General features: G+C 40.7%; 1 protein-coding gene across 3 annotated transcripts in view; it reads left to right on the forward strand.

Annotated features, from left to right (window-relative positions):
- Positions 1-8,483, forward strand: part of CGRRF1 (cell growth regulator with ring finger domain 1) — a 30,835-nt gene extending 22,352 nt beyond the window's left edge. For all 3 annotated transcript variants that reach the window (XM_045822356.1, XM_045822354.1, XM_045822357.1), the window contains 4 exons: positions 613-790; positions 946-1,093; positions 6,677-6,784; positions 7,011-8,483. In XM_045822356.1, coding sequence (XP_045678312.1) covers positions 613-790; positions 946-1,093; positions 6,677-6,784; positions 7,011-7,328 — 752 coding nt within the window. In that variant the 3' untranslated portion in view covers positions 7,329-8,483. The remainder of the gene's footprint in view (positions 1-612; positions 791-945; positions 1,094-6,676; positions 6,785-7,010) is intronic.
- The last annotated feature ends 13,778 nt before the right edge of the window (positions 8,484-22,261 follow it).

Below are 22,261 nucleotides of genomic sequence, written 5' to 3' on the forward strand. Positions count from 1 at the left end.
GCATATTACATGGGACATTAACTGTGTGACAACAATGTATATTAAAGTTGTCAGGAATGTATATTAATGTTGTCAGTGTGTATATTTATATTAGTAGCGTTCAGTTTCTTTCAAATATTTTTCCTACTCTAGTGATCATCGTGTGGACCTGTGGGTGGTAAGTGTCCACTTCAGAGACAGCTCTTCTCTGCCTTGTAGTAACAGGGTTGTGGGTATTGACTTTTGGAAACAGCTCTACTGTTTGCTGCAGTTAGGATTATAGACCTATCAGAGTGGCAGGTTAACAATAGTGAACTGTATTTCATTTTTTAAAACCTGTGTGGGAAAAGCATCGAAGTCACCCCCAAAATTAAATCAGTCATTTCGAAGCATAAGTGTATAAATAATAAAGTTTACTGGTAGTGCTTCAAAATTGTGTAGACATTAAGGTTTTTATATCTCCTGTTTCAGAGACAGTTCCTTCATTTACGAGCACATACCCTTTAATGAGTTCCTTTAACTGCCAGCAGCCTGGCCAACATCCAAAGAGAAGCTTTTGCTACTCACTGTGTATAATTATATTAGAAATTACATTAATGTTCTTCTCTTTGTCTTCTTGTTTGTTTTCTGCAGCTGGCATCACCTTGACAACAGACTGCCTAGAAGACAGCCTCCTTACGTGCTACTGGGGGTGCAGTGTTCAAAAATTATACGAGGCTCTGCAGAAGCACATTTATTGCTTCCAAATAAGCACTCCCCAAGCGCTGGAAGATGCTCTGTATAGCGAATATCTCTATCAAGAACAATATTTGTATCCTTTTGTCTTCCATCTGTTAGCACATGAAAATTGCGGATGTTAGACTTTTTATGGATAAAACAAAGTGTTGCTAAGTTACTGTTGATCACCTTTGGTATGTTATTATATTTCGAGGTATAGTGACAATTTACCTTTACATTTTCAAAAAGTATTAAAAAGGACAGCAAAGAAGAAATATATTGCCAGTTACCAAAAGATACCAAAATCGAAGACTTTGGCGCGGTGCCCAGATCTCGCTATCCGCTGGTAGCACTGTTGACCTTTGCTGATGAGGACAACCGGGAAATTTATGATATTGTAAGTAATTTTAAAGTTTTGGAAGCATTACTTTTAAGTGATTTAGATAATGTTTTTTCATTATTTGGTGATGTAAAAAAAGTTTTATTTTCTGAGAATATACATTTGGCTCGGACACATTTTTTTTTAAAAGATGAATACCTGGGAAATATACCTATATGATTTTTATCCATGTAACAGCTCCTTCAGAGTTACAGCTTTTTGCATATGGGTTATTAGAACATTTAGAAAATAAAAGCTGTATTATATAGGGTGGTCAAAAGTAGGTTTACAGTTGTAGTACAAATAATACGTTAGTTAATAATACAAGTGTAAACTCTGTTTTCCTGTACTCACAACTAGCATTATCATAGCTTTGCCTACCCCTTGTATTCGAATTAAGTTAAAATCATCTCACATTTGCTACATAAAAATGTCTGTTGGGAAGCATTTTTATTTTTAACATTTTTAGCCCTGAATAAATGAGTATGAGAGGACAGTGAGCAGAAATGCTGCGTTTCAAGTCAGGGTCCACTCTTCCCTTCGCACGTTACAGCCGCCTTGCCTCCCTCACAGTTTTTGCTGCGCCTGCCTCTTACATGTGTTTGGTCCCTGTGTTTTCAGTAATCACAGTGATAATTACTTTTCTCATTATATGCTAATTATTTCTTTAGTCTGGTAGTTTATCCTTATTAGGAAGATAAAAACATCTTGAGATTTAAGAGGACCTGAGCTCTGACAATCCTCTAAGTATGGTAGGAGCTTATACATGAAATAAACTTCTGGTGAAATCCTATCATGGCAAGAAAGCCCTTGTATACAATTTACTACTTTTCCAAAGTGCATGATGTAGATTTGTTTATTAATAAAGATATGGTAGCATCTTTAAGATACTTTGTAACATACCAAGTGCATTCACTAACATTAACTTATTTATCCCTTCCAACAACCTTGTGTATTAGAGCAAATATCCTTCTTACAAAGACTGAAACAGAGTCTGAAGAAAAAAATCTGTCTTTCAGGAAATAAGAGATGGACTTGACCATGAACCTGTGTGGTTCTGTGCCGTTACCCCCCGCCCTTTTTTTTAACAGGAACATCTCCCTGAAAGCAAGCATGCATTGAGTTTTGGAAGGTGTAGACCCTTACTAGGAAATCTGGACCCTGCTCATATGCTGTTAAGTCTGTCTGGGTTTGGGGGGTTTTAATCTTATCAAATTGAAGTTTTATTGAACTGAAATCAGCTTTTTCTCCCCCAAATAAAAGACATACCAACAGCATGTGTCTTCAGAATCTAGCACAGTAGGTACTCAATAAACTTAATCAGTGTGAAAAAAAGTCCTACAAGCAAAGGTAGTGAGCCTCCCAGAGCTCCACAGCAAAACTCCTTAGCTGCTGTGCTTGAGGCAGAGCATAGGAGAGATCTTCTGGTTCCTCCCCCACCTCCCATTCAACTGAAGAGAAGTAAGACCTCTTAAGTTGGTGTTTCATACCCCTGCTGCCCTGGACAAGGCAGCCCTTCTCTCACCACTGTGTCCCCCATCTCTTCTGAGCTCCCCTGCTTCTCTCTCATTCTAAACAAAAGGGTCAGCTCTCAGTCAGCTTCCTCCAGCTTCCCCTTTTGTTCCTCTTCCCCTCACTGGGCTGGTGCTTTCTTTCTGCTTGAGGTACTGATGGTCTTTGTGTTCTAACTTTTCTTCCTCCATCTAAACAGGATTTGGGGTGTGCATAGTAAAATATATATAACATAAAGTGTACCATTTTAACCACTTTTCAGTGTACAATTCAGTGGCATTATAAATAGGGAAAGAGTTGCTTTCCAGGTGCCGGATGCAGCTGGAATGAAGCCCCTAGGGCCCTGCGATAGATGTGAGAGGCGTGTCCCCAGGGGAGCCCGGGCCCTGGCTCTCAAGCGTTGAGCCGTGTTCTTTGTCTGAGTCCTGGTCCTCCTCTGTGTCTTCCATGGGCAGCCCTCCACACCCCCCGCCCTTTTTCCTGTTAAATCTTGTTTCTCCATCTCTTATCTCAGATTAGGACTAAATATCAGAACTAAAGCATATTCTTAGTATATAATAATGTACTCTGTTCATAATTTTAAAAGCAAACAGCATTTCATAATTCTTTTTCATGAGTGGTTTTTCAGTATTTTATCTGGGAGTCAGAGACTCTCAATCTAAAAAAAATAAACCCCAAAACTCCCCATTCCTATTGTAACAGTACAAAATTACACTTAAATAGTGAAGTTAGAAACTAGTTCATTATCATAGGTAGATAAAAGAAAGCAGGGATTATTACTACAAGATTTTGACTTTAAAATTTTTTTCATTTTTACATAATTACCTTAGTTTGTTTCCTGTAATTACCGAAACAGTGCATGTTTATGGCAGCAATAATGTTAAAAACTCTAGATAAGCCATACAGGGAAAAGTATAATCACATCTATCCCATCATCCAAAGATAACCACTGAGAATATTTGTCTGTATCTTTCCAGGCCTTTATATATGTAGTATTTAAACAGAAATGGGATCAACTCATTACATACACTATTTTGTGACCCACTTTCATTTAGTATTAGATTATTAACATCTTCCCCATATAAAATATAAACCTACAACTACACAGCTATTTATAACTAGCATTATAGTAGCTTCAGAGTCTTTTACTATTAAATCAAATGACAAGATTGTTAGTATGAGGTGATAACATTACTATCTTTTACCAATTGTTAATACAAAATTGATTTAGTATTAAAGCCTTTGAAGCCATTGCCAAACTAATAAATCCTTATAAAGCTGTAAAGAATATTGTATGTTTATAACTATAGTAGAGTTTTAAAAAAAGTCTTTTTATTTGAACATAGTTTCTAAAATTTGCAAAAGTAAGAAAAAGGAACACCCATATATCCTTTACCTAGATCTGTAGTTAATCCTTTACCTTTACCTGTAGTTAATTGTTAACATTGCACATTTTCATTATTTGCCATATATGTAGGTATGTATGTGTGTGTATAGATATGTTTTTAATGAATGATTTGAATGTAAGTTGTATGCATGATGATTTTTACTCCTAAATATTTCAGTGTGTAGTTCTTAAAAATAGGGATGTTCTCTTACATAATCACAATGATCAACTTATAAATCTAACATTGGTATTTTATTTTATGCATTCTTTACATGTATTCTAACGTATTAGTTGATCTGACAGTAGTCATCACAGCGTCCCCTCCAGCACAGATTCTGGTCCAGACACGGTATTTGTCATGTGTCATTAGCCTACGGATGTTTATCTAGAATGCGTCCGTAGCTGCTCCTTATCTTTTAGGACGTTAGCATTTTTTGAAGAATACAGCTACGCACACACATCCTGTGTGTAAAATGGAACACTTCTCATTTCATTTAGCTTGACGGTTCATCACGATCACGTTGGAGCCGTGCGTGTTCAGCCAGTATCCGGCTCAGGTGATGACACAGGCTCGCAGGCATCACCTTCAGAGGCAGGCGAGGTTCGTTTCTGTCACTGGTGACACTAAGTGTGACCTCTCAGTCACGGTGCTCTCTGATTTCTCCGCTGTCCCCTCTTCCTTCCTTTGCAGATCATGTGCAGTCTGCAGGGAGGCGCTTTAAGAGCATGCAGGCCTGTCCCACTCTTGACCAGCATCTCCCCCTGTATTGAACATCCATGGGGGGTTCCTTCCAGATTCTGTCTTTCCCATGGTGGTTGCAAAGTGATTGTTTTCTAGTTTTTGCCTTCTGGTCAGCCCTCGGTAGTTGAGAAGCAAGAGACCTACCATTTATTTTTTGTTTATATGTTTCCTAGTGGTTTAATTACTGAATTCAATTATTTTTGTGCTCAAACTGTCATCTCCTGCCAAAAACTGAAGGTTTATAGTAAAACACTGTGTTCATAAATTACTTGAATTAGTTCTCCCAAAAGTAAAAAAACTATGCTAAGTCGAATACTCAGATGTTGCTGTTTTCTATATACCCTCCCTCACTCTCAGACCCCAATCCCTGTAGCTAACCATAGTCATTGTTTTCATTATTTTCTGGTTTTTCCTTCCTATGTTTCTTATTGCAATGATAAGATTGTGTGTGTTTCTCTTTTTCCCTCCTCTTTTGACCTGAAGGCAGCACACTGTGTATACTGTAAATGTTCTTGCTTTTTGTACTTCACAATATCTTGTAGAAATCACTCTAGACCAGTTTGTAGAGATCTTCACATCAGTTTGGTTTTGTCTTAAGGTGCACAACACTGTGTTGTACGTAGGGTGTACAGGTGCCATTTTTTTCATTCTCCTGTGTTTGGACATTCAGGTAGTGTCCAGTATTCTGCACTAACCAATCGTCTTGTTACAACAACCTGTGCATATGTATTTTAATATTGTTGAGGTTGTATGGCTGAAGGGTGAGTGCATGTCATCTGTTCCAAATTCCCAAATTCCCTTCTATTGGGGTTGTGCCTCTGGAGTTGAACCTTCTTTTTTTTTCTTTTTACACATTTCCACCAGCAATATATGAGAATGATTATGACTTCATAGAGCATATTGATAAGCTTTTGAGTTTTCATTAATCTGATGAGTGAGAAATGGTATCTTAATGAATGTTTTATTTACATTTATCATGTATATAAAATTGAACATCTTTTAATATGTCTAATGACCATGTTTATATCTGTTGCGAATTGTCTGTTCATGTCTTTTGCCCATTTTTCTAGGAGATATTTGGTTACTTTTTCTTCAATTTTAAAATGTTGTTCATTTGTTAGGAATATTAACCCTTAGTCTGTAATATACATTGTGAATATTTTATTCCAGTTTGCCATATATCTCTTAACTTTGCTTATGTTGCTTTTTGTCATGCAAGTTTTAAATTTTTATGTAGTCAAATTTGTCAACTTTACCTGCTTCTGGGTGTGAGTTATAGTTAGAAAGTCTTTCCCTGCACTGAGACTAAAAAGGAATGCACACATTTTCTTCTACTAATTGTATAGCTTTATTTTTTACAGTTAGATCTCTCATGCTTTTGGAGTTTATTTTTGTGTACAGTATGAGGAATAAATCTAATGTTTTTCCAGGTAGCTGTTCAGTTCTCCTAATATTTTGGTTAAAAAGACTGTCTTTGCCCAGCGATTTGAGATGTCACCTTTATCATATTCGTAGATATAATTGGTTCTGTTTCTGGACTGTTTATTGTTTTTTATTTGTCTGTTCATGTGCTAGTACCACACTGTTTTAATTTTAAAGGCTCGGTAGTTTATTTTAATATCTGACCAGGCTTAGTCCCTACTCATAGCCTTCCTTTCATTATTTTTCTAGCTATTGTTACGTGTTTTTTCCCATATGAGAATTTTAGAGTCAACTCAGGTATAAAAAAGCTTAATGGTATTTTTGGGGGGGATCACATTCAATTTGTAAACAAGTATAATTAAAATAACTCTGGCAAAAATATGTCAGTAACTGGTTCCTCTATAGTGACTGATTTAAATAAATTATTATAAGTTTTCTAGTTTATCAACTGATTATTTTTACTGGAGACACATGTTCACATATATGTGAAATAATATAAAGAGGTTAAGTACTGACTGGTGTTCAATTTTTATTTTAGATTTCCATGGTGTCAATAATTCACATCCCTGACAAAACTTATAAACTGTCCTGTAGAATATTATATCAGTATTTACTCCTGCCTCAAGGTCAATTTTATGATCTCAAGGTAAGTTGGACCCTGCAGTCTTATCTTTGTATCTTTTGTTCCCAGTTTCAAAGAATCACCATGTGTAAAGGGATAATATTTTTCAGTCAGTTACCGTAGAAGTTAGCTGTGATTTGCTGTTGGATTTGCCAGCTCATAAATTCTAAGCAGCTCTTATGACCCTCCCAGGGTTAAAGAATAATTGTCAGTTGTAATGATCTTCAAACTTGTCTCTTTGATTTCTCAGCAACTTTTCATGTCTGCAAACAACTCCACTCCTCCCGGCAGTTCCTCCCCTGAAGAAGACAGCGCAGACCACAGTTTGCTGGAGAAGGCTGGGCTCCCTGGCAGCGCGGCGGACGCGCCCGAGGAGAGCAGCAAGGACTGCGTGGTGTGCCAGAACGGGGCGGTGAACTGGGTGCTGCTGCCCTGCCGGCACACGTGCCTGTGCGACGGCTGCGTGCGGCACTTCCAGCGCTGCCCCATGTGCAGGCAGTTCGTTCAGGAATCTTTCGCGCTTCGCAGTTGTAAGGAGCCAGATAAAGACAAGCCAAAACCTCTTTGAAGATGTCGTGGCCGCTGAAGATGTCATTTCCACTAAGGATGCAGAAATTTGTGTTCTTGGAATCAATCATAACGTGGAATCTACAGTGTTGACTGTCAGTGACAATTCTATTTTAACTTCCTGTTTGTGCGGTACCTGGATGATGAAATTTAATTATTCCTTCCTATTCCATATGGTAAACACTGGAATACCATCTGTGTTAATACATAAAAATGCATTCAGCTCTTGAGAAGAATGTAAATGTTTGGCCTTTTATCAGCTAATATCAGTTAGAAAAATTCCAAAAAGCAATCCATCTAAAATTTGAGGAAGTGAAAGTCTGAAGATTTCTCAATGTTTTTCCTTCGCCGTAGTCCAAAGTACAGTTGGGAAAAATTGAATTCTTAAAGTAATTGTATGTTCCCCGGCTCACACAGGAGTTGGAAAGGGCTTTTAACTGTATGTCCTTCCCTGAAATACCAGTTTTTATAAATATCCACCTGTTTGTTTTCTAATTTTCCTTATAATCATAGTCACATAATACACACATGTTAATTTTTAAACAGGTTCTTAAGGTATACGTACAAGATACAGCTCTGGATTGTTCTTAGTGTATCATAGATTTGAATGACACTCATTTATAGGAAGCAGGTATATAAAACAAGAATAATAAAATTTCTTGGATAATTAAATTTACTGTCAAATGTGATTAGATTAACAGACTGTGATCTCCCAGGGAAGATCTTAATGCCTCACCTTAGACTTCCTCCTGCACAGCACGTCCACCCCAAACAGGAGGGATTTAGAGCCAGAAAAGTCACTAAAAGAAACAAATGACTATTTTTTTCTAGTGTGTTTTTATTCTAAATAAACCCCATATTCTTCTGAATGGTAAATTACTGTGTTCATTCCTTATGATATCCTCATAGAGTTGAGGGGCCTGAGGGGCGACACGGCCGTATCCCCCACTCTTCCCAAGATGGCAGAGAAGAGAAAGGTGGCTCAGAGCGCGCTGTGTCTTCAGTGGGAATTGCCTTCAACTCACACAGAAATGAGATCATAGCAAATTGTGACATTCAGGGAGCTCTTCAAGCTTTTTTTGTCCTGCTTGTGTTAAGAATAATGTTTTATCTTTGTATCAGTGTTTTTACATAATACCATTTCATTCTAATTAAATGCAGCTCTCTCAAAAAAGCATTATCTATTCTTTCTTCTATAAAACAAATCAGACTTTTATCTACATTCAATAGCTATGTAAGAAATACCTTCTAGGTGCCAGATACCTTTTGGGAGTCTGGGCTGCAAAGCATCAGAATAGGCTCCTGGCCTCAAAGTATTTGGGCACAAAAGGAGCATTGACGGCATATTTGAGGCGCAGCCCCGCCTCAGACATTCCGAAGGCCGTGTTCCAGCCCTGTCGCTGGAGGCAGGGCAGTCAGAAGCTCCTGTCCCTGCCGCTGCTCGCTGCCATTCTGACCGTCCGCCTGAGGATCCCCCTCTGTGGTGCAGAGCGGAGAAGGTCTGAGATCGTGTTCCCCTTCTAGCCACCCTGCTTCCCTTGCAAGTCTGCACGTACCTAAACCATCCTGGACACCTTCTCTGTGCTACCTGCAGTCTTACTCCATTTTTCATAGCTTGTTTTATTGTAGTAAAATATGCGTAACATAAAATTTACCATTTCAACCATTCTTAAGTGTACAGTTCAGTGGCATTAAGAACATTCACATTGCTGTACAACCATCACCATTATCCATCTTCAGAATTTTTTAATCAACGCAAACCGAAACTCTATACCCATCAAACAGTAACTCCCCATTACCCCTTCCTTTAGCCCCTAGTAACCACCATCATACTTTCTGCGTTCATGAACTTGACTGTTCCATGTACCTCATTTACATGGAGTCATACAGTATTTGTTCTTTTGTGTCTGGCTTATTTCACTGAGTATAATGTTTTCAAGGTTTGTGCTGTAGTGTGTATCAGAATTTCCTTCCTTTTTGAAGCTGAATAACATTCCATTGTGTGCATATACCACGCTTTGTTTACCTACTCACCCATCATTTTCACAGTTATTAAGGATGATTTGCCCTTATCTCCTCATGCTGCAGTTGGAGTAATTGTTTTTTCTGCCCTCAGTGATAATATGAGGAGTTTGGTAGGTAATCAAGTAAAAACAAGTAAACAGACTCGCTTATGTCAGAATTTTCGATAAGCAGTGAATAGTAATGTTTTCATCTGAATGGATTATTAGATAAAATATTCAGTTTATGTAGATTAATTGCTACTTTCCAACAATCCAAGTCGGGATGTCAAGTAAACCGGGGAGTACAGTAATCAGAAGTTCTAGGAGAGGACTGGCTGGAGTTACAAATTTTGGGTCATCAATGTGGTATTTAAAGCCATGAGTCTGTGTGAGATCTCCAAGGCAGTGACCACAGGAACAGAAGTGGTCCCCAGACTGAGGGGAGACTCCCAACATTCAAGGAGATTCAGGAGAAACCAACAGACCGAGAAGACTGAGGGAGAAAGAAAACCCGAAGAGTGGTCTTTACAAACCATCCCAACACAGAGTGGTATGAAATAACCACCATTGTATTGTGCTCACAGACTCTGGGGTCAGCGAAGGAGACAGGGTGCGGCAGGGCTGAGCCTACCCGGGACCTTAACTGGGAAGACTCGAATTACTGGGGTTGACTCAAAAGCCAGAGGGCTAAAATCATACAGGAGCTTCTTTACTCTTATATTTGGTGCGTGGGCTGTAATGACTTAAAGGCTGGGCTGAGCTAGGACAACATGTGGCATGTGGCTTGGTCTTTGTCACAGCCTGGTGGTCTCAGGATAGTCAGTTTCTTAAATGGAGGCTCAGGATTCCAAGAGCAAGTGTTCTAGTGAACAAGGCAAAATCTGCATGGCCTTTTTTGTTTTGTCTTTTTTTCTCTTTAACAGCTTAATGGATGTACAGTTTATACACCACACAGCTTCCCATTCAAAATGCACCATCAACAGTTGTAATGTACTCAGAGGTTTTCAACCACCACTACAGTCAACTTCAGAATATTTCACTTACCCTTGAAGAGAAACTTGGTGCACGTTAGCAGTTATTCCCAATCTGCACCCTATTCCCCCAGCTTAAAGCAACCACTGATCTACTTTTTGTCTCTACAGATCTGCCTGTGCCGGACATGCCATGGAATGAGATCACATGTAGAGTCCCAGATGGAATCACACAATATGTGGCCTTTATTGACTGACCACAAATACCACTTAGCATAATGTTTTTATGGTTCATCCATGTTAAAGCATGAATCAATATTTTATTTCTTTTTATTGCCAAATAATATACCATGTGTGTTCACCATCCATCAGTTAATGGACATTTGGATTTGTCTGCTTTTTCGTTACAGGAATAATGTTGTTGTGGACATTGGTTGTAAGAGTTTCAGTTTTAGACATTCTTGAGATGTGATGTTCTTTAGACATGTCTTTAGAATGTCTTTAGACATTCTTAAGCCTACCTTGTTTGTTGTATTTAGTTAGTTGAACCTCTAGGCCTTTAATCTCAATCTGTCTTTTTCAGAGCTCGGTTCTACAGAAATTCTGCAGATCTGTACCAGGCACAGGACAAAGTCAGTGAGGTTAGGAGGAGGAGCACTAGCTGACGTACACTTTCTAGGCTCTAAATGCTTTGTATTTGTGCCAGTGATTAAGCTGGTATCTTTCCACTCCAAACCTGCCCTGCCCTTCCACACTCTGCTTTGCAGTGCTGGGTTAGTACCCTGCAAACCACACCTGCACTTTGCCAGCTGACTCCCTGTGAGGCTCTGCAAACCAGAGCAACAGAAGGAGACAGGAATATAGGAGGAAGAAGGATATGCTCCTTCCTGTCTCCTGTGGCTTTTCAGTTCCTATGAACATCACCCAACCTCGCTTCTTTACCTTGGCAGTGGCAGTTGCGTCCAGGAACAGCAGGTGAATCCAGATTGCAGCCTGCTTCCTCACCCCCACCCACTCCAGGATGCCAGCCCCAGCCCAGTGGCACCCCGTCCTCAGAGGTCTGAGCGTTTCAGCTCTGTGGGGCCCCTCTTCCAAACTTGTACATTTTTATAATTTCAACTCCTTCACTTTGTTTCCCCAGCCCTGTGGATGGTAGTTGCTTTCTGCATTGGTACCTCTGAGTTACCCTCATGTTCCCCTTAACTCGTTACAGATAACGATGCTTTATACTAATATCTCTAATATGTGTTGTCTTTTTAGTCTCCTGGCTACCCTAAATTGATAGATAGTATATTCTATCATCCTGGCTCAATTTACTAAGAGAGACAGAAAACAGACCAATTGAGGTTAAATAGCCTATATTAGACAGCTACTAAGGGAGTAGAATTGAGATTTGAATCCAATTTTGCTTTGTTTTGTTTTGCCTGAAGCTTGTGCTCTTCTTAATCGCTAGTCACCTTCCTGCAGAAGAACACATGGTTTTCAACATCAAGTGGTAGGTACAATTTAAAAATCCTCTCCCCATTTGTATGGCTCCTCTCGAGCCCATTATCAGACCCAGCACTTCCCAACACACACCCCAGGAACAGCATAGGAACTCCAAGACCTGTCGGGAGCCTGCCATCTACTGTTCTCTCCAGGAGAGGCACAATGAATATTAGCATAATAAAGGCTCTGAGAAATTTTGCAATAAAATTTAAATATGTAACCAGGCAGCTTCTCATGAATTTTGACTGGGAACATTCCAAGAATCTGTGAAATGTAGGATTAATCAATATCTAATCTAATGTACCCTGTGCAACAGTGGTGCCTGGTGAGGGTATGAATGTCAGTGCCAGCAGTTGTGGGACACTCTTGTCGTACAGAGGTAGCTTTAAACAATATCGGGGAAGGCAATGCTGACCTTGGTTAGGTTACTGAACTAGTATCTTAGATTGGTACATTTAAAACTTCCAATTGTGTAAACCTGTGGACACATTTCAATTGCACTTTCAGTTGAAAAAGATATTGGTCATTCTTGACTCAATAACCAAGATCAGAATGAAGATTTGATGTCTTCTAGAACAAGTCAGTCAGTTATACTTTTTTCCTCTCCTGCCCATCTGGGAAAAGTTCCCCCTCCAAAGCCCTAAGGTACTGCCTTTGTAATCCTGACTCACATAAATCCTGTAACTACAGGTAGTTTGCAATGCTTGGATCTGACCTTCTCTGGATTTATTTGAAATTGTATCTATGACACCTTATAAGATGTTTTACTGTAAAAAACTATAATTACTACTTCACACATTTATTTATTTTTAAGATGTGTGAATCCATCTGCATTTGTGTTTGAAATTGTGGTTCATTTGCTTGTGTTTATATTATATTTAAATAACTGTACCAGTTAATTGGTTTGGATTCTACTGTTTAGAAACCAGTTAAAAACACAATGTACCCAAGTAAGTGTTCTAAAAAAGAGAGTTAACCTTTCTTATCTAACTCCATTCTAGAGAGAGCTGTCTCAAAATTTTTCTTCATGGAATATTCATCCTCAAAAAAGGAGGGAAATGCCAGTATCTGCCACAACATGGTTGAACCTTGAAAACATTATGGTGAATGGAAGAAGCCAAGCCTGGAAGGACAAAAGTGTATGATTCCATGTAGATCAGGTGCTGAGAATAGGCGAATCCTAGAGACAGAGTAGAAGGGTGGTTAGCAGGGACTGAGGGGATGGGAGAACAGGGAGGTGCTGTTCGACGGGTACCGAGTTTCGGTGTGGTGTGATGAAAAAGTTCTGGACATGGTGAGTGTTCACGGTTGCACAAACAGTGTGACTGTACTTAATATCACTGAGTTTTGCACTTAAAATGGTTAAAGGGTAAATTTAATGTTAATTGTCTATATCTTACCACAACTGAAAAAAAAAACATTCTCTTCATGGATTCAACAACCCTTGTCTATTTGACATTCTGGTTTGACTCCTGGAGAATAATCCTAAGTGCTCATGGCATTTGGGTAGCGGCATTCTATTTACCTAACACTGGTGTGAAGAAGTCTTTTGTTCTGAAAGAAGTCTCTAGACTGAGGAACTGAAGAAAATGGGAACCCTATCCTGAGTGTGGTGAGGACTGCAGTGAAAAGCGAGAGTAGCGTCCTCAGGAGTTCCACCCCTGACACTCCCCCGGCTGGTTCACGCCACCCCAGCCCTGGCTTAGATTCAGCCATGGTTCCATCAATGTAAAAATGTGCTAGGGACAGAGGAGATTGGCCAGGCAATTACCACTCTGCCCTGGCTAACAGAATGCCAGCTTTCTATCCGAATGTGTACCCTGCCAACAGAGATATTTCTGAGCTGCTTCTAATGAGATCTAAACTCAAGTTTAGTCTCTGTAAGCCGTGGCTCCTGGGCCTTCCCCAGCTTGCCTTTCACAGTTGCTATCTTCGCAGACCTGACTCCTGATTTAGCCCTCCCGCATTTCATCTGTCACCAGTTCTGCAGTTCCTTCCTCCGCATCTCTCTCTTCATCCCCTCGAATCCTGACTCAAGCCCTGGCAATCCTGTCCTAGGCCTCATTAAAAAGGCTTTTGAGAAAGCATGTCTTTGAAGAGTGAATAAAGCATGTTTCTATGTGGGGCAGACCCAACATGTAAATTAGTCAAGTTAACACACTCTGATCTGTGCATATAAAGAAGGAAAATGAATATTTATCAAGTTTCTATTATGTGCCGAGTAATGTGCCAGTTATTTGCAGACCTCCTAACAAGCGTGTGAGAGCCAGCACTACGATTATTTTTGAATAATATTTTTAATCCAGAGGTTACTTTCCCATAGCTGTGCCTACTCTTCAGGAAGCACACTAGAGCCTGGTGGCAAATATAGAGCTCTCTCTGATGCAGATGCCAACTTGGCTCCCTTTAAATCAGACTTCGCATTTCCTCAGTCCTGGGCACTTCTGTTCAGTCACCCAAGACTAATCTTTTAATAGTCAGTTCCTTCTCTACACCTGACCTGAATGGCTCACACTCATCTATCTGTGTGCACACCAGTGGTTCTACACCCTTCCTGAATATGGAGTGCAGAGAACCACCTGGGCTGGTCTCCTTCAGCAAGAGATGGTGTCTCTGCCTGCCAGCTGTGTTTGTAGCTCACCTCAGTCCTCCTTCTCCCAGCTTACTGCCTAGTCAACTGCTCTTCAGAAGTTAGAATTTGCACTGAAACTCATTTTACATTAGATTGCCTGATATTACACCTTGATAACCCTAGGAGACCTTCAGGTCCTTTAAGATATGCAACTGTCAAAATATGTATGCTTTTATTCGCTTTTTCCTTGAACCCATCAAGTATTACTTTTAATAGATCACAACAGCTTTTGAACAGACATTTCAGCTTTCTCACGGTGGCGACATATGGGAGACAGATTATTACTATTCATTGAGTGCTAGGCACTGTAAGGCACTTTGCCAATTATTCCCCCAAGTCTCATATAACCCTATGAGATGGGTAGTAGTATCTGTTTCATAGATGGAGGAACAGATTACATCAGGGAACCTATCCCTGGTGGCATAGCTGCTTCAGTCACATTTGGAATCCCTTGTCCAAGTCCCAGGGTCACTTTAAGCCAGTGGATAGTATGCCCGTTCAAGAAGGCCCTCCAAGAACAGATGGCAAGACAAGACTAGATGTGCAAGCCATTTATTGGGGGAAATAGCTGTGAAGGTTACATAGGAAGGGAGCAGAACCAGGCAGGGAGAGCCTTCGGACTAGCACTGTGACAGGAGAGAGGGAAGTAGGATTGGGTAGGAAAAATCTAGGACCTCAGCACCGTGTGGAAAAGGTCTCTACTGAGTGGATGAACTGTCCCTGAGTAGAGAGGCGGTAGATGGAGTTGGCAACGCCATGTTGCAGCAGACTCTTCCAGGAGAGCTCATTGGCATACTCCTATGGCTGACATGGGTGGAAGTTACAAAGAGATAGACCAAAGACTTTTTAAAGAAAGCATGTTTTAAACGTCATTGCCAACTAGGGACACCATGGCCACACCAGTACATCTAAACCGCCACTCAGAGGGGTGGTTGTTACTTGTGACTTCCAGACATTCAAACTTCATGGGTTGGAAAAATCAGGAAACCAACTAACATGGACAAGTTTAAAAAATTTTTTTTTCAAATAGGGACATTAATAGCCTAATACCACTTATATCACCATCATTTAGTATAGATACTTTAACACCCCAAAATAGGAAGAACATAATCTCAGAGTGAAGTCCTTTATGTTGAATGAATTTAGAACAATGAAAAAGCATTGTTCTTGCTAGTCCTGTTTTGCTGCAGTTTAGGTAAAAACACACAGTTTGTGGACTGGACCTCAAAACATTGTACAGGATGGGACATTGGATCTGGGGCCTTCTGAGGTACCTTCCCATCCTCAGACTTATTCATTCAGCTTACAAATATTCACTGTGCACTTCTGTGTAGTAGGTCCTATGAAGATATTGGGGGTAGATTGCACAGATCTGATCCCTGCAGCTGTGGAGCTTAAAACCTCATGAAGGAAGAGAGATAATAAAGAGATAAACAAATGAATACACAATACAATTTCTGTTTTGTAGTACGTGTGACCATAAGGAAAGGGCCTCTACTTTATATAGTGTGCTGTAATCCAGCATCTCTAAGAAGGTGACATTTGAGCTAAGACCTGAGGGAGGAGTCAGCCTTTTGGAGCAGGGGCTGAGGAGCTCAAAAGACGTAATTCTCCAGGAATAGTAAGTGTAAAGGCTTTGAGAAGAGAATGAATTTGGCACATTTGAAAAACCGAATGCAAGCCAAGGGGGGCTGCTTCTTGCTTAATGAGGCAGGGAGGGACAGCAGCCACGGTCAGGCAGGGCGTGTTTCCAGCGTGTCCGGCTGAGAGTCTGCTATTCCACTACAACACCCTCGTTTCAGTGACAGACACTCCTCTTTGTCTCAGGAGATGCCTGGGTATTCCCTTTCAAAGAGCCAAAGGGACACACTAACCTTGGCAAATTCACCACAGCTCTCCTTTCTGCAGGCTAAAACGATAAAACATTTAATTTTTTTTTAAATAAAAGAATTGATCCATCTTTCAGGGCTTGACATATATTCAGCAAGCTTGTCAGAGTATTAATTTGCATTAACAACTTCCCAAAGCACCGAAACCCCACACACCCCGCCAGCACATTTTCATCCGTAGGTACTCCAAGTGGGAAGACATCTTCCAATCCGATTCTCCAGACTAGGACACTTAGAGATGCACACCTGTGTGCCACTAAGAAGAGAAAAGCGCTGTCTTTCAGCTAGAGAGAGCTTGCATGGGCATTGCATGGGTGCTTTCCTGTTACCTAGTTTTTTACTACCTAATATTGTGTAATACCAGCTAATTTTCAAAATGTCCCCAATTACCCCCAAATGTCCTTTATAGCTGTTTTTTCAAACCTGGATGCAATCAAGGATAACACATTGCATATTGTTATTATGGGCCTTTTTGTCTTTTTTTCATTTTTAAAATATATTTTATTGATTATGATATTACAGTTGTCCCATTTTCCCCCCTTTATTTTCCTCTGCCCTGCACATCCCCTCCACCCACATTTCCCCCTTTCAGTTCATGTCCATGGGTCATACATATAAGTTCTTTGACTTCTACATTTCCTATACTATGCTTAACTTCTCTCTATTTTGTACCTACCATTTATGCTACTTATTCTCTGTATCTTTTCCCACTCTCTCCCCCTCCCACTGCCCCACTGATAACCCTCCATGTAATCTCCAATTCTGTGATTCTGTTCCTGTTTTAGCTATTTGCTTAGTTGTTTTTTGTTGTTGTTGTTTGGTTGGTTAGTTTTTTAGGTTTGGTTGTTAATAACTGAGTTTGTTGTCATTTTGCTGTTCATATTTTTTATCTTCTTCTTCTTAGGTAAGTTCCTTTAACATTTCATATAATAAAGGCTGGGTGATGATGAACTCACTTAATTTGATCTTATCTGGGAAGCACTTTACCTGCCCTTCCATTCTAAATGATAGCTTTGGATAGAATCATCTTGAATGTAGGTCCTTGCCTTTCATGACTTGGAATACTTCCAGCCCCTTCTTGCCTGCAAGGTTTCTTTTGAGAAATCAGCTGACAGTCTTATGGGTACTTCTTTGTAGGTAACTGTCTCCTTTTCTCTTGCTGCTTTCAAGATTCTCTCCTTATCTTTAATCTTGGCTAATGTAATTGTGATGTGCCTTGGTGTGTTCCTCCTTGGTCCAACTTCTGTGGGACTCTCTGAGCATCCTGGACTTCCTGGAAGTATATTTCTTTTGCCATATTGGGGAAGTTCTCCTTCATTATTTTTTCAAATAAGTTTTCCATTTCTTGCTCTTCCTCTTCTCCTTCAGGCACCCCTATGATTTGGATGTTGGAATGTTTAAAATTGTCCCAGAGATTTCTAAGCCTCTCCTCATTTTTTTGAATTCTTGTTTCTTCATTCTGTTCTGGTTGAATGTTTCTTTCTTCTGGTTCAAGCCATTGATTTGAGTCCCAGTTTCCTTCTTGTCACTGTTGGTGTGCTGTATTATATTTTCCTTTATTTCACTTAGCATAGCTTTCACCTTTTCCTCTATTTTGTGACAACACTCAACCATTTCTGTGAGCATCCTGATTACCAATGTCTTGAACTCTGCCTCTAACAGTTGGCTATCTGTTCATCACTTTTAGTTGTATTTTTTCTGGAGCTTTGATCTGTTCTTCCATTGGGCCTTTTTTTCCTCTCAGTGCGCCTGTTACGTAGTAAGAGGCAGAGCTTAGGTGTTCACCAGGGCGGGGTAACCTGAGTCACTGCTTTGTGATGCTGTATGTGGGGAAGGGGTCGAAGAGGGAACCGTGCTGCTTGCTCTGCTCTCTGCCAGTTTTCAGTCACTTCCCCTGCTTCCCACAATCAAATTGGGCCCTTCTGGTGCTGATTCCTTGGTGGGTGGGTTTGTGTATGTACGAGGACCCAATGGGTCTCCCCAACCAAGTCTCCTGTGAGGCTAGGATTTTCTCCTGCTGCCGCCTCAACCCCCACCAAGTGTTTTCAATCAGAAGTGTGAGGCTTTATTTTCCTGTGCTGGAGCCCTGGGTTGCATGATTTGGCTCACTCTCCAGTTGTTCCTCCTGGTTTATCTACACATGAATGTGGGACCGCACATTCTGCCTGCCACCACCTTGCCTGGTCCACCAGCCGCCGCCTTGTTGTGAGTCCTCTCTGCCCAGCTGCCTGTCTCTGTCCCTCCTACCAGTCTGGATGAATGTTTTTTCTTTAGCTCCTTGATTGTTGGACTTCTATACAGTTTGATTTTTCTGTCAGTTCTGGTTGTTTTTTCTTTTTAAACTTGTTGTTGTCCTTTTGGTTGTGTGAGGAGGCCCAGTGTGTCTACCTAAGTCTCCATCTTGGCTGGAAGTCCGGCCTTTCTGTCTCTTAATCTAGAAGTCTTTCCATCATTTTTTCCAGGCTAGTTGTCTTGAAGTATTCCTCATTCTGGAGTTGTTTGATTGTTTCCTGATGGGGTTATACTAAACATTCAGACAAACAAACATTCCCATACAAATAAATATACTTATATTTATAGTCTATTTATAAAGAGAGACACAGGTTTATTTGTTTGCTCCCTCCCATCCACATAACCTTTAAAATATTTTTTATATTTATTAATTGATTTTTAGAGAGAGGAAGGGGAGAGAGATAGAGATATAGACAGAGATTTGTTCTCATTCACTGAGAACAACTCTTTCTCTTCTTCTTCTGGCATCCCTATGAGGTGAACATTGGACCTCTTCAAGTTGTCCCAGAGGCTGTTTATACTATCTTCATTTTTTTGGATTCATTTTTTTCATGTTATTTGGTGTGGTGGTTTTTTGCTCCCTTATGTTCCAAATCATTCATTTGATTCTCAGCTTCATCCATGGTATTATTGTTTCCCTGTAAATTATTTATTTCAACTAGTCAATCCTTCATTTCTGACTGGATCTTTTTTATGCTGTTGAAGTCCTCACTAAGTTCCTTCAGCTTCCTTATAACCAGTGTTTTGAACTCTGTATCTGATAGATTGCTTATCCCCCTTTCATTTAGCTCTTTTTCTGGAGTTTTGATCTGTTCTTTCACTTAGGTCATGTTTCTTTGTCTCCTCGTTTTGGCAGCTTCCCTGTGTTTGTATGTATTAGGTGGAGCTGCTTTGACTCCATGTCTTGGTAGTGTGGCCTATTGTAGTAGGTATCCTATAGGGTCCAGTGGCACAGCCTCCCCTGTCACCCAAGCTGGGTACTTGAGGTGTGCCATTTGTGTGGCCTGAGTACACCTTCCTCTTGTATTTGAGCCTTGGTTGCTGTTGGCAGATCAATGGGAGGGATTTACCCAGGCCAGTCAGCTGTAAGAACTGGCTGTGACCACTGACTACCCACCTCCACTCTCCATGGAGGACCAGTTCTGCAGGGGCAGGGTGGAGGTGCTCTGATGTGGTCTGTAGCTGTCAACTGGGTGCATTGGCCCTGGGGTGGGAGGCCAAGGTCACACCCTACTCGTGCTTTGCCCAGAGCACCGTGCTTGAGCTGTGTAGAAATCTCAGATGGCTGCTACTTGTGCTGGGCTTGGAGATTCCCAGGTAAAGCCAGACTGTGACTCTAATCTGGCTGCTGCTGGGGTTCACTGAAGCCAGCTGTTGCTGGTTTGATAGGATTTAGGAGCCAAGACTAGCCAGTCTTATGGAAAAGCAACTCGGGTAGGCCTGTAAGTTGGGTGGGTCTTCAAGGTGGGTCACACAGTGTTAGCCAGGTTGATGGAGTCCCAGATATGATACCACCCTACTGGCTCTGTGAGGGGAGGGCTCAACAAAGGGACAATGGCCTCTGTTTGCCCTGATGCCAGACACTTCAGTCTCTCCCTGTATTCCACTGGTGCCCTTCAAGCTGCCACTCTGTGCTGGACCTCAGAGGGAGTGAGTCTGAGTAGGTAAGTCTGTGTGTGGGTTCCCCAAGAGGAACTGCTTAGGCTCCAGCAGTTCCTTCCACTGACTCAGTCCCCACTGGTTTCCTCAGCCAGAAGTTGTGGGGACTTATCTTCCTGGCACTGGAACCCTGGGCTGGGGGGCCTGGTGTGGGGCTTGAACTCCTTGCTCCTGAAATATCCCTCCTAGATTTTTATCCATGTGAGTGTGGAGCTAGCTCATTCTGTGTCTGCACCCCTCCTACCAGTCTGGATGGATGCAGTTACTTCAGTTCCATAGTTGTCAGATTTCCATTCAGCTTCATTTCTGATATTCCTGAGTGATGGTTGTTCCATATTTTAGTTTTAATTTTGATGTGGTTGTGCAAAGAGGTGAGCCATGTCTGCCTATGTTGCCATCTTGACCAGAAGTTCATTGGTTGATTCTTGTATGTGACCTGACCAGAGATCAAATCTCCAACCTTGGCGTATCAGGACAGTGCTCTAAACAACTGAGCTACCCTGCCAGAGCCATCATCCACATAACCTTTTTCCCTCTCAAACAGTCATAGTTAATAATAACATTTATTGAGCATATTATATGCCTGGCACTGTTTTAAGAAATGTAAAGGTATTAACTTGTTTACTCCTCATAACAATGAGACATGTATGTTACCAATGAAACTGAGGCACCAGGTGGGAGTGACTTGTAAAAGGTCAAAGGGCTAGTAAGTGATGGGGCTGGGTTCCAAGATGCAGGAGCTGGCTTTCTTAACCACACAAATGGAGTCATAACATAGACATTATTCTACATCTTTTAAAAAACTTAATTTCTAGGCCAATATATATAAATTTGACTCATGCTTTTTATTGCCAACAATACAGCAGCATACAGAAATTTGGAAGAATTGAACAGTGAATACCTACTCACCATCTAGATTCTACATTAACATTTTGCTGTACTTCATCACATTACTTTATCTATATACTCATCCATCAGTCCATCATATGTGGGTGCATTTTTCCAAGTACAGCTAATTTTTTTTAAGATTTTATTTTTAGACAGAGGGGAAGGGAGGGAGAAAGAGAGAGAGAGAGACATCAAGGTGTGGCCGCCTCTTCTATGCCCCGTACCGGGGACCCAGCCTGCAACCAAGGCACGTCCCCGATGGGGAATCGAACCCGTGACCCCTTGGTACACAGGCCAGCACTCAGTCCACTAAGCCACACCAGCCAGGGCCCAAGTACAGCTAATTTTTAAAAATAGGTGAATAAGATTTATAGTGTGGAGATTTCATAATTTATTCATGCAGTCCTCCACAGATAAGTATTCTAGTGTTTTGTTATTACAAACAATGCTGGAATTAACATTCTTGTATTTATACTTACACTTTAGTAAACTTTATAGTAATGATGCTTTTACTTCAGTAGGATAGATTCCTAAAAACAGAATTACCAGCTTACAGGTTATGCCTCATTTAGTAGAGACTATTGGATCTCTTTCCACTAGTTTATTGCCACCATCAAAATCTGGGAAGGCCTGCATTTCTTCTCCTGTTCTAACTTACTGCTGCTGGAAGGAAATATGGACTGAAAAATACAAACATGGAGTTCTCAGGATGCTTTATTGGTACAAACATCTATACACCTGGCCTCCTGGATACTATCTGTATTTAAAATTTTGCACATCTCTGTTGAAACTATGAATGCAATGAGTACCAACTCAAAAGGCATCAGATGCATAGTAGTATCTTTCTGAATTTTCTGGCAGAAGTTTTGCCTCCTCTGGTCTTTCTCAACATGGTGTGTGGCCTTCCCCTAGACCCACTGATTACTGTACCTTGCAGTGAAGTGTGTGTGTGTGTGTGTGTGTCACATGTGTACTTCACACTCTCAACTAGAGGCTGAAGAGACGACACCTCCTCTTCTATCTTTGTATGCCTTCTTTGCCTAGCACAATGATTTAAACTCAATAAACACTTCTTGTTGAATGAATCAGTGAATGAAATGTGTGTGTGAGAG

This window comes from Phyllostomus hastatus, unplaced genomic scaffold (genome assembly GCF_019186645.2).
Source record: "Phyllostomus hastatus isolate PE091 unplaced genomic scaffold, TTU_PhHast_1.1 phas_scaffold_501, whole genome shotgun sequence".
Taxonomy (NCBI): Eukaryota; Metazoa; Chordata; class Mammalia; order Chiroptera; family Phyllostomidae; genus Phyllostomus; species Phyllostomus hastatus.